General features: G+C 28.9%; 1 protein-coding gene across 2 annotated transcripts; it reads right to left on the bottom strand.

Annotated features, from left to right (window-relative positions):
- Window positions 1-2,168, bottom strand: LOC133301418 (acidic leucine-rich nuclear phosphoprotein 32-related protein-like). 2 transcript variants are annotated; one of them, XM_061501042.1, is made up of 2 exons: window positions 1,561-2,168; window positions 1-594 (listed from the first exon to the last, which is right to left on the bottom strand). In XM_061501042.1, the coding sequence occupies exons 1-2, from the start codon at window positions 1,882-1,884 to the stop codon at window positions 331-333; spliced, it is 588 nt and encodes a 195-aa protein (XP_061357026.1). In that variant the 5' UTR covers window positions 1,885-2,168; the 3' UTR covers window positions 1-330. The 2 variants fall into 2 exon arrangements, with proteins under 2 accessions (XP_061357026.1, XP_061357025.1); XM_061501041.1 differs by having other exon boundaries at window positions 7-597; window positions 1,561-2,129.
- Window positions 2,169-12,517: the final 10,349 nt, after the last annotated feature.

Here is a 12,517-nt window from a genome sequence, read left to right as displayed (position 1 = left end):
ACAACCAGTGGACATGAAGCTCCCAATTCCCATCAACATGTAATAGCAACAAACGAGTACAATATTAGAAATAGTAATGCACAAGATTTACCAACCTACAAAGAACTAGAAGATATTTAAGTCTGCAAAATTTGTTCTACCACATTTTAAACGCACTATTGACTAAGCACCGACCTTACAAAACTAGTAAGCCCAATAAAACTGTATCATAACAATACAACAGAGCAAGAAACAATTCCATCAACATACTTATCATTTCTCTGATTGTTTTGTAGGACAGAGAGTGATATGTTGACCTATGGTGACTTTTCAAACAAAGAATGGACCTAACTATCGCTTAGAGGGTCTCTCATCATCATCATCATCATCATCATCATCATCATCTCCATCATCACCATCATCATCACCATCATCATCATCTGAGTCATCCTTATCTGACCTCTTTCTTTTAGGCTTAACCTCAACCTTTTCATCATCATCGTCTCCGTCACCTTCATCTTCCTTATCACCATTCTCCTCGGGTTCAAAATCACTGGATGCTTCCTCCTCTTCAGCAGTGCCTAAAGGGCGAACAAGATACTCTGTTCCCAAATCCTCCTAAGGTTTTATGTGTCAGTAATTCAAATGCAGAAAGAAATATAGCAAAGTAGAATTATTCTGACAGTAAATTAATAATAGTCACAATATATAATAAAGCAACGCAATAGATGCAGATAACTAAAATTTCTGTCACCGGTTTTCAATTTCAAGATCACTTAAAGATGGCCAATTAAGTGAGATATCATAAGGCTGAATTGCTGAAAATTCAAATAATCTAAACTATGCCATAAAAAGGAAGCGGTCCATTATATAATGCACATTCCAAGTGAACAGGATTTTATTTTTTCCCCAAGATAGTTGGCATCAATTTAGACAACAAGAACGAAACAGCAAGGAAATCAAATATAAATGAACGAACTATAAAAGATCAAACAATAATGTGTACTAAAGAATTGAGCGATTTCAAATAAAAGAGTAAAATAGATTATACATAAAATAGAGTAAACTTTCTTGGATGCCTAAAATCCTCGAGAAGTCAATTTTAAAATGCAATCTATTAATAATGAAGAAGATTCAGATGAACAAATATCTAAACTCTCTTCTCTCCTTGTTCATTCGGTGATAGCAAATAATTCTGAAAATAAATCATATTTAAGACCGAGCATAACAAAGGAAAAGGACATGGCAGTAGGGATAGGCTAAGCCCTTCCCATCACAATAGGAAAGAAAAACAGATGCACAGCGTAATAATGTAACATCACAAAGAGTCAGTCTCGCAAACAGGTTCTATTAATATAATCTCTTGTTCTTGAAAAAATCTCTTCAACAAATATTCATAAACGAATAAAGCAACTAGTTTAGAACAGATTCAAAATTGAAAAATAAAAGGGAGATAATATGAATAAAGTGAGAATGGATAAATAAAAGATAATAAACAAACCAGAATCCATATTTGCGAAGCCTCCAAAACTGTACCGGTTTCAACAAATTAGGGAAGTCATAAACTAAATCTAAGTATACCTCTTCCCCGCGCTCCTCGTCATCGTCGTCGTCGTCGTCGTCGTCATCGTCATCGTCATCGTTGTCGTCAGGACCGCCACCGCGCTTGTCATCACCTCCTTCTTCTCCTTCGTCATCCTCATCATCGTCGCCGCCGCCGTCAGGAGCAGCACCTCCGTCCTCATCTTCATCGTCTTCATTGTCGTATTCACCATCACCTTCTTCGTCCTCATCGTCTTCTCCATCGTCTACTTCATCCTCGGATTCATATTCGTCGTCATCTTCATTCAAAGTGATGACCTCGTTTTCCTCAACATGCTCCTTCAATTCCTCAGCGGCTTTCATCTTCAAATCCAAGTATCACAGCACTTTCGAAACTCCTTGTTCGCGAGGAGGGAAGAATCGATCGGAAATCGAGCACTGGAGAATAGAGAAGACAGAGAAGTTACCAGCCTCTTCCCTTCGTTCCCCCAGTTGCTCTGCAACGCTGATCTCAGCCGTTGAAACACGAATTCACGCGAATCGATGAGGTGGCACTCAATCCAACGGTCATCATAAAAACATTTGCATTTCAGTGGGATAGTGTTATTGAGCCTTGCGGCGCTCGCGACTCATCAAGTCATCATTTTCACAGTCACGTGTGTCACGTGCTACTGAAGCGAGCAAACTTGAGTTAGGGTTTGCTTCCGCGGATCTTTGATACATCAGGCAATCCAACGTCCGTCCAAATTCCAATTAAATATTGAATTTTTTTATTTTTATTTTTTTTGTAAATATTGAAATTTTCTTTTCGTTGTTTGTTTACCTTTCGGTTGTAATTTTGAAAATTTTCCTTTATGCCTAAATTTGTTTACAGAAATTTATAAATCAAATTAAATTATTTTAATGTTTAATTATATATTTATAATTGTTTTTTTTTTGTTGTATACTTATATTTATACTTATTTCAAAAAATTGTTTTATTTTTAACAAAATATGCAATTTTTAACAAAACAAGACAACTTAAATTTAAAAGGAACAATCTATTAAAATTTGTTACTCATATATTTTCTTTTATAGGTAAAAAAATTAATTACAAAATTATTATATTTTTTTACTTTTATATTTTTTAGATGAGATATATTATTCTACCTATCTTTTTTTATACCTACTTTGCTTTTAACTTTTCGATATCATTAAATCAGAATCTCAAAATAATAAAAAATTCTTTAGAATGTATATAAGAGAGGTTTTTCAGTTTAAAAGTCGAATCATTATTTGACTTATTTTTTTTTATATTTATTTTATCTACTCTTCTTTAATGCTGTTAAATTAGAATATTAATTAATTTTTATTATTTTTTTCTCATCTTGATATTCTGATATAATAACATTAAAAGATTGATAGGTAAGATGTACATAAAAAGAATTATAAGTACACTATCTTATGTCATACTTAAATATAAAATATTTTATTCAAAGTTGTCTAATCATATTCACTGAACCAATTCTCATTGTTTTAAGAGATAGATTATTTTATCTGTTTTTTTTTTCTTATATAATAATATTGAAGAATAGTAAGTAAAGATTGAAAAAAAAAAAAAGTAAGTAAAAAAAATAATCATGCATCATTACACGTAATGTTTTTACTAAATATAATATTACTTTTAAAATACATATAAAAAAAATATAAATGGCTATTATGCCCGTTCGTGTGCTGGTCTAATGTGGCTTTTTGTGTTAAGCGGCCTATTACATGCATAACAGAATTATCAAATTCGACTTGCGCTATGGGTGATGGGTCAACCAATTTAATGCATGTTTTTTTGTTAGTTAAGAAAAATTAGGTCAAACAATTTTTTTATAAAAACTCTTATAATAAAAATATTTTTTATAATAAATAAAAAATAAAGAGTCAAAAACTCCTTGAAATTTTTTTTAAGTTGTATCAATTTTTTTTAAATGAATAGTTTTTAAGTAAATTTTAAATTAAAATTTTTATATAATCATTAAATAATTTTTAGCTTTATTTTTAAAACAGTTTTTTTTTTTTTTGCTGTAATTTGAAAGTAACTTTTAACTTGAAATATTTTTTAAGTTGTATCAATTTTTTTTAAATGAATAGTTTTTAAGTAAATTTTAAATTAAAATTTTTATATAATCATTAAATAATTTTTAGCTTTATTTTTAAAACAGTTTTTTTTTTTTTTGCTGTAATTTGAAAGTAACTTTTAACTTAAAAAATTAGGTGTCAAAAGGCTCGAAGACATATCACATGGAAATGTTTGAACTATTACTAAAGCAACCCTTAATTTAGAGTTTTTGGCACCCAATTTATTGTTTTACGTCAGCACAGTATATTAATGTGTTGTATAGAAATTTATGAAAGAAAATTAATTAATCACCCAAATTTCAATTTAACGGAATTTTGGAAAGAAAAAATAGTTAACATGTTAAGCAAAAATACCATCAGGTATGTGGGCCTCTTACTGAATTTCTTGGGCTTAGGTGATTGGGCTTCTGCCTTGCTGGATCGGGTCCAAACCTCGACACCTCGTCCACGAGGTGATTATGCACCATCCCATTTTTTGTTTATTTAAAATCACTTTCAACATCTGGTAGATATGATAGGTAAAGGATCCCGTGTATTCACAGCATCTTCTACGTTGCTTTGATGGTTATGTAGCATCCCCCGAATTCTTTTTTCTCTTTTGGGTGGATGAGTGGATCCCGTCTTCAATAGTTACATGGTTTACATGATCCCGCCTAACAACAACAACAACAACAACAAAAAAAACATAGGATTAGTTGAATTAGCCGTACGGAAGAAAGAGATTTTTTTTTTTGAGATATTACAATTGGTTATCGTTTCGCGATTAGTTTGATTCGGCATGAATTTCGAAATTAAGGTTTTAAACTCCTCTCAAAGATGATACTGGGGAGATCGAACACATGGGAAGAAAGAAGTTGGAAGTTATACCAGATTTAGAAGGGTTTAAGAGACATATAGAAAAGAAAAAATTTGTGAGGAGAACGAATATTTTACCTTTTAAATACGAGATTTATTAATCTTATATTATAGGAGAGTAGTTTTTTCATATACTACAGATAAGAGTGAAAGTGGGCTAGGCTGGGCTAAGCTTTGCCACGAAAAGCCCAAGACTATGCCAAAAAAATTTCAATTTAGCCTGACTCAAGCCTACTACGAGTCTAACTGTTAGCATGACTTGACCCGTTTATAAAAAAAACAAATGACCTGGCTTAGCCTGTTAGCCTGTTAATTTTTAACTTCCAAGTTGAACCATGAATTAACTTCACAAAATACTCAAATTCTGTTGCTAAACTAAAAATCACAATTTCAACATCCAAACAAAATCATGAATCACAACAAAATTCATCACAATTTGTATTTGAGCCACTTTAAAAAACAAAATGTCCAAACTAAATAACATATATTTTATTAGACCCAACAAATAAATCTATATTATGTAAATTAAAATAACTACATGAATCCAACAAACACATCATGAAGTTTGTAGTAAGTATAACCTCTTTCAAAAACCTTTTAATATATTCATATACACAATCTAACATACTGAGATGTTGATTTCTCCTACATAAGAAATAAAGTTATATTTTTATTAAAATATAATCGAATATAATTGAGTTATAAATAAATGCGATCGATTAAATTTATATCTTTTGTTTTTTTCTTCAAGACATACTTATTCTATTTTATTTTATTTAAAATAATTAATACCATATAGGTCGCCCTATAGGCTTAGAGGCCAGGCTTTGTGAAAGTGGGCCCACGACCTATTTATTAACCAAGTTTTTTCAAGATTTAAGTCTGGCCTGTTTTATGAAATATATTAGGTTAGGTCTGGCCTGCTGTAGGTCCCTGTAGGCCGACCCGGCCAAGTTTTACCTTTGACTATAGACATAATTATTGGTGAAACTATCTCACTTATAAAAAAATAAAATAAAATTGAGCTACACAAAAATAAGTAAATATGTAGAAGAAAAAAAGAACTATTCTCCAATAATATGAGAATAAGTTTTTCCTTTAAATATTTCCACTCTCTTATAATCGATACTTTCTATTTACTTTAAATATTTCCACTCTCCTATAATCGATACTTTCTATTTACTTTAAATATTTCCACTCTCCTATAATCAATACTTTCTATTTAATTGAAAAACTTTGCTCCTATTTTGAAAACTCAAGAGAGACATGTCATGTTCACGGAATTTAATGAATGTAGAAGTCCTTATCAAACAGCTAAGCATCAATTTGCTCAATGCATATCATATCACATCATTGATCATCCTAATCCACATTTACTGGTAGAAGCTGAGACATCTGTTATCTGTAGGATCGTGAGGGAATGACTCGTTGAAACAAGATTTCTCATGAGTCATATCCCTATGTTTTGATAGTTTCATGTGTTCGGAAAAGTAGAAATTAGAAAACACTGGCCGCATGATAAGTACAAGAAAAGAAATGCGCCACGTGTACCCATCTCCTTTTTGCATCCATTTGGCTACATTTTATGATAAAATGCAAGCATCTATTTCTAACTGCTTCTCCGTTTTTATAAAAGGTGCCGAAACATCATGTCATATAAATTAAAATCGTTAAGTAATTTACCCCAAACAAAACGTTTATTAAGCGCAAGGAATTATGTCAAGTCTCACGAAATTATTAAACAATGGAAATGCGTAATGTAAATTTGTTGTGATGCAGCACTGTAAAGAATGGTTCAGCACTTCAGTTTTTTTTTTTTTTGGTAATCTCAGCACTTCAGTTTTATTACGCCCATAATCAGTCCGGTATTTATAATTTCGATTCATTATCTAACAAAAAATAAAAGGAAAGAGTAATCAGGTGAAGATTGTCATTGAGAAGTTCCGGTATTAGTAATTTTCTTATAGTGGAACTAGCATTTGTTAGTGTAAGAAATTATCTCAACTCAAAATTTTAAAATATTGAGTAAGAATTTTTTTAATGATTTATATTATTTTCTAATATAATTTTTCATGCAAGAAGTTTAGATATTATATAGGCTCATTTATCTTATGTTTATTTAATTTTAGGAGGCGTTTGGTAGAGGAGAAATTTTTTTTTACCGAAAAAAAATAATTTCTGAGAATATAATGATTTTTTTTTCGGGGTAAGTTACTAAAAGGTGTTTTGTAGGCTAAAATTTTCTAAAAATATTGAGTTAATTTTATTAATGTTGTGTGTTAATTTTTCTACCATATGGGGAAAAAAAATCACACCTTCAATGATAATTTTTTCCAACTATTTTACATAGAAAAGCAAATGATGAGAAAAAAAAATTCACCATATTTTTACTTCACCTCTTATCAAACATAGTCAAATAATTTTTTCACTCTATTTTGGTAGGAAAATTTGTTTTTACCTCCTATTAAATAACCATCAAAGTGTGGAGAGGCAATGATTGAACTCGTGATCTTATAATTATTGAAACTATGATACTATATAAATAATCAATTTAATGCAAAATCTTAAAATCTTATATGAAGGTCTTTTTATTAAGTTTATATTATTCTTTCGGGCTTTATTAATCTCGTGCAATAGGAGAGAACTCTCTCATGTAATAGAGATAATCACGTGTTGAACCCAACCACTATAGAAAAAGAAAAAAAGAATAAAAAAGTAACACGAAAATCAATGTATGTGTAGGAAAGAAAAATTCTCTCCTACAACATAAGAGTCCGGAAATGGATTCTATCATGTGGAAAAAAAAAACGTGATATAGTCATGTGTGAAGATCACAATCTTACAAAGGTAAAGTAACGGTTATAATTTCGTAACTATTTATTTTAACATTTTTTCTTTTTTCTCTTTTATTACAATTAATATACCTTTGTATGGTTATGATTATCCACGTAACATATGTGAATTTTCACGGATCCCATCCATATTTTCCCTATTCTTTCACAACTACCGAGGAAAATGGGATTTGAACGTGTTTGCCCACCTTTTATCAGATGCTAAGTTACCACCATACACCTAGCTCATTAATTTATATAATCCAACTAGTGGAGATGTGGGTTCATGCACGGATTAATTTTTAGATTGTTTTAAAGTAAATTCTAGCTCGTGATTCAAATATTAACGTGTGTCACACATCAATTATTTTAAACAATTTTTCATTCTGATGATGTTGTTTTCACTCAAATGCAACATTATTATATATGATTATAATTTGTGATTTTTTTATCCACAAAATCATCTATTTTTCTAAAGCTAGAATCTCAACATTCCAACTATATGATTTCATATTATTTCCAAAGCATTGAGAATATCGCTATCGGTATCATAGGATACAATTCAGAGACTCAACTATATTTATTGATGGTATATTGGAAAGAAGTTTATATCAAACGATATATACTATATCGTGTATTATACAATATGAAAATAAATAAAAATTTATAATTATAAATATTAAAAAAAGAATAAAATTTGATTTGTGATTTAAATTCAAAAAAAAAAAATCTGCAAAAACTATTATTAATAAGGAAAAGAAAATAAAGAATTCATTTATTATTTAAATTCAAAAATAAATCCGAAGAATTTGTATTAATAAAGAAAATAATTAAATAAATATATATTTTTTTATTTATATGTATACATTTTTTTAAAAAATATTCCAATCCGTTCATGAGTTTATCGCTTAGCGACTAGGGGGCAAGTTCCGGGATTAAGGCTTTACACCACTCCCAAAGATGGTACTGGGTAAAATCGAACCCATGCTCTCACCCTCACCTGCTCAGTTCTCTGGCGCCAACTCAGCTACCATCGTTTGGTCATACTTTTATTTTTTAGGTCCTCAAAATCTTAAAGCTGACATAAATCATAAAAGTAAATGCATTATCATCTAAGAACAAGATAATGTCAACCGGCTTGATTAACAAAGTTATATTGCCAACAAGAATGATAAAGGAAAAAAGACTTCATATTATTGAAGAATAAATGAGAGATGAGTCAAATGACTACACTAATAAAGAGGATGATGAGTTAATTATGTCATTGAAAGATGTTAATAGTGATAGTAGTGATAATATTAGGGGGTGTATTGAATTAAGATTTCAAAGGATTTTAATGGATTGTTTTAGAACAAAAAAATCTGTTGGTATTCGATTAGGATTTTAATGCATTGAAAAAAAGTCGCGTGGTATTCGATTAAGATTTTAAAGGATTATTTTAGAATCCTTCTAAATCCGTTGGTATTCAATCAGGATTTTAAACAATGGAATCACAATCTCGTGGTATTCAAATATCCGACGATTTTAATGGATTTTATATTGGTGTGGATTTCGTTAAACTTTTTAGTGAAAAATATAAATAGGATGCATTTCTCACAATCTCGCCTTAACCCCTAGAATTTCTTGAGATTCTTCTATTACAGTATTTTCTTTTTCCTTTAGCAGGTTGACTACTGCTGAAAATTGGGTTCCGCTATGGGAGATTCATCAAAACTAAAAAAGAGAGCATATTTTTTAGCGATTTTCATCACAAAATAACCCAGAAACAACAAATCAACGAGATTTTAATATAATCTATCTCAGAATAACATATTTTTGAGCCATTTTTGAGAAATTTTAGAAGTTTAAAAAGTAATTTTTGAAGCTATGAGTCGCGCTTTTTTCTTGGCAAAAAAACGTGTGATTTTTGTATTAAAAAAACATAAAACAGTAAAAAATAACAGGGGAATGAAAACCCTCAAACTAATTTTCGTTTTACATCAAAGAAACAATATCAATTTAAAGAAAGATTGAAACTTTCATAATATGAACCATATATTTCGTAACAATACATTCATGAACGAAATTCCTTCACTATAAGAAACGATTTCAAACAATTTTTGTGTCAATAGATAACTAAAAGCTTGTTTCCCAAAAGTCCCAAAGCAATTTAAGCTTTCAATGTTTCGATTGAAAAAAAATTGAGAAATTTTCTAAACTTTAATGTAATTAAACTCAAAATTTTCTTAGAATATTCAATGAAAATATGCATATGATATATTGTTAGAAAAATCTCATCACGTAAAACAAAAACTCCAAGATTTTCAAGATCAATTGCAAACAAATTCAAACGAAATTTTATCATGAATTTTAGGTTCTATATGCAAAATTAGAATTATTTTTATAATTAAAAAAATTGAGTCTTATAATCATGTATGTATAGCTTTGATACCAGATGAAAAAGATAATTTTTAACCCATTAGATATGTGAAAAGCTGTTGTTTAGTAATTTTGAATGTTTGTTAAAAATTATTATGTTTTACTGATTGAGAACATTATATTAGGTTTTACTTTTTTTATTAATTTCATTGCATTTCTTTGTTATTTTTTTATGGGGAAGATTATACTTACAACTTATTTTTGTTTTCAACCTTTTACAATCATATCTTAATCGTTGATTTCCGTCAATCACTGGTTATTATTTTCGCAAATCAAACTCGTTAATTAATATTTAATTTGCAATGAATGATAACCGTTGATTGACGAAAATCAACGGTTAAGATATGGTTGTAAAATGTTGCAAACAAAAAAATGTTGTAAGTATAACCTTTTCCTTTTTTATTGACTCTTGTAATTTTGAATGTTTGTTAAAAGTTCACGAGGAAGGTTATACTTACAATTTTTTTTTTTACAACCTCTTACAATAATATCTTAACACTGTTGATTTTTGCCATTCAATGGTTATGATTTTCACAAATTAAACTCATTAATTAATTATTAATTCACAATAAATGATAACCGTTGATTGACGGAAATCAACGGTGTTAAGATACGGTTGTAAAAAAAAAAGGTTGTAAGTATAACCTTCCTCAAACTTTATATGATTTTTTAAAATCTTATAAATCCATATTGTCCTTTTAAATTTTATAAATTTTATTAAAATCTTTTAAAATTCAATCTTATGAAATCTTGATTGTAAAAAAAGTCTTTAAAGTCTCTCGAATTCTAAATAGTTTTTTAAAATTTATAAAAAAAATTAGCTCAAAAAAATCTTTTAAAATCCTAATCTAATACACCCCCCTTAGTCTTAATGATTGATGAGTAGAGAATAATTAATTTGCATTTTAGTTACTTGTGTATTTTGTTGATTGGATCCTTTTTGAAATCTGAATTCATATGATATTAAATATATTATATATTTGTAAATTATTTTTTATTATATTTTGTATATTACAATTCACGATACAAAAAAAAAAAAAAATCTGAGGAACAATACACCATACATATTGTGTTTCAACTTTCAACAACCTTGATTGAGAGATAAATTCCCCTCAACCTAGTCACTTGCTCAATTAGTTATTTACTAGTGTATTACCCGTGCTCATGCACGGGAAAAAAATCGGTTTGTTTGGCGTGGTGGGTCGGCCTTCCCGGCCGAGCCCATTTTGTCACTTCTAACTATTAGCATTTTATATCAGTACGTAATGGATTTTTATATTTATCTTATGGTCATTCCAAAATATATCGCTATACTTTAGCTAGTCTTGTGATCATTCAAAAATTACAAAGTTTGACTCGGCTTCTTTCAGTATTTCTCAGAGATGGACTTTCAATTATTACACTCAGATTTACAAAATAATAATAAATAGTTATTTTTTGCAAGAATTTGTATCGTTAGTATCTGAAATTTTTCAAATTTAAATTTATAAAAATTAAAATCAGATTTAGGAATTTAGTTATAAAAGAAGAAGGATGGAATTTTAATTTAATTATAAGAATGTGTTGGCAGGCGGGTCGTGCAGGCCCTCCGGGACAAGCCCAGTTTTTAACCTTTAACTATCAGCATTTTATGTAAATAATTATTTTTTTGCAAGTATTGGTGTCCTTAGTATTTTGAATATTACAAATTTGCATTTACGAAATTTGAAATCAGATTTATGAATTTAATTATAAAAGAAGAAGTATGAAATTTTAATTTAATTATAAAAATAAGTTGGTGGGCCGGCCCTCCGAGCGTAGCCCAGTTTGTCACCTCTAACTATCAACATGTAATAGGTTTTTGTACTTATCCACACAAAAAGGTCCTTATAGTTGCATTGAGATTTTTATATTTTATCTCAGAGATGAACTTTCATTTATTACACTCAGATTTACAAAATAATAATAAATAATTATTTTTTGCAAGGATTTGTATCATTAGTATTTGAAAATTTACAAATTTATATTTACAAAAATTAAAATCAGATTTAGGAATTTAATTATAAAAGAAGAATAGTTGAATTTTAATTTAATTATACAAATGTGTTAGTGGGCTGGCCCTCTGGGCCGAACCCAGTTTGTCACCTCTAACTATCAGCATGTAATATATTTTTATATTTATCCCTAAAAAAAGACTAATATAGTTGCGTCTAGGTTTTTATATTTTATCTGAGAGATAACTTTCATTTATTACAATCAGATTTATAAATAAATAATAAATAATTATTTTTTGCAAGGATTTGTGTCGTTAGTAGTTGAAATTTTACAAATTTTTATTTACAAAAATTAAAATCGGATTTATGAATTTAATTATAAAAGAAGAATAGTTGAATTTTAATTTAATTATAAAAATGTGTTGGCAGACAGGGCGTGCAGGCCCTCCGGGCCAAGCCTAGTTTACAGAATTCTATTTATTTTTTATCGAATGATAAATGTCATCTTTTATTTTTTATTTAAAAAAATTCTTTTATTTTTATTGTGCATATTTTTTTATATTTATAACAAAAATATAATGAACAAATATGAGTTGATACAAAAAAACTATTCTACTAAATCGAATGTTTGGTGAATTGAATTGAATTACATTTAATATAAACAAATATGTTATTATTTAAGTAAATATATCAAATTTAATCGCATTTAAGTAAAAATATGTTATTCTACTAAATATGTTAAAAATATTACCCGTGCGATGCACGAGAAAGAATGTTCAAACTTTTTGTCGTCCACCGTGGTTGGTTAAT

The sequence above is a fragment of the Gastrolobium bilobum genome, unplaced genomic scaffold (assembly GCF_033153095.1).
Source record: "Gastrolobium bilobum isolate Gb01-03AN ecotype WA unplaced genomic scaffold, APGP_CSIRO_Gbil_v1 utg18327, whole genome shotgun sequence".
Taxonomy (NCBI): Eukaryota; Viridiplantae; Streptophyta; class Magnoliopsida; order Fabales; family Fabaceae; genus Gastrolobium; species Gastrolobium bilobum.
The sequence above is the reverse complement of the archived record's forward strand: the minus strand, read 5'-3'. Positions and strand labels throughout refer to the sequence as shown.

Bases quoted from the DNA above. Each gene is read 5' to 3' on its own strand.
- LOC133301418 (XM_061501041.1), bottom strand. From the start codon at position 1,884: ATGAAAGCCGCTGAGGAATTGAAGGAGCATGTTGAGGAAAACGAGGTC. The intron at 598-1,560 runs GTATACTTAGAT...ATAAAACCTTAG, and splicing joins ACGAGGAGCGCGGGGAAGAG to GAGGATTTGGGAACAGAGTA.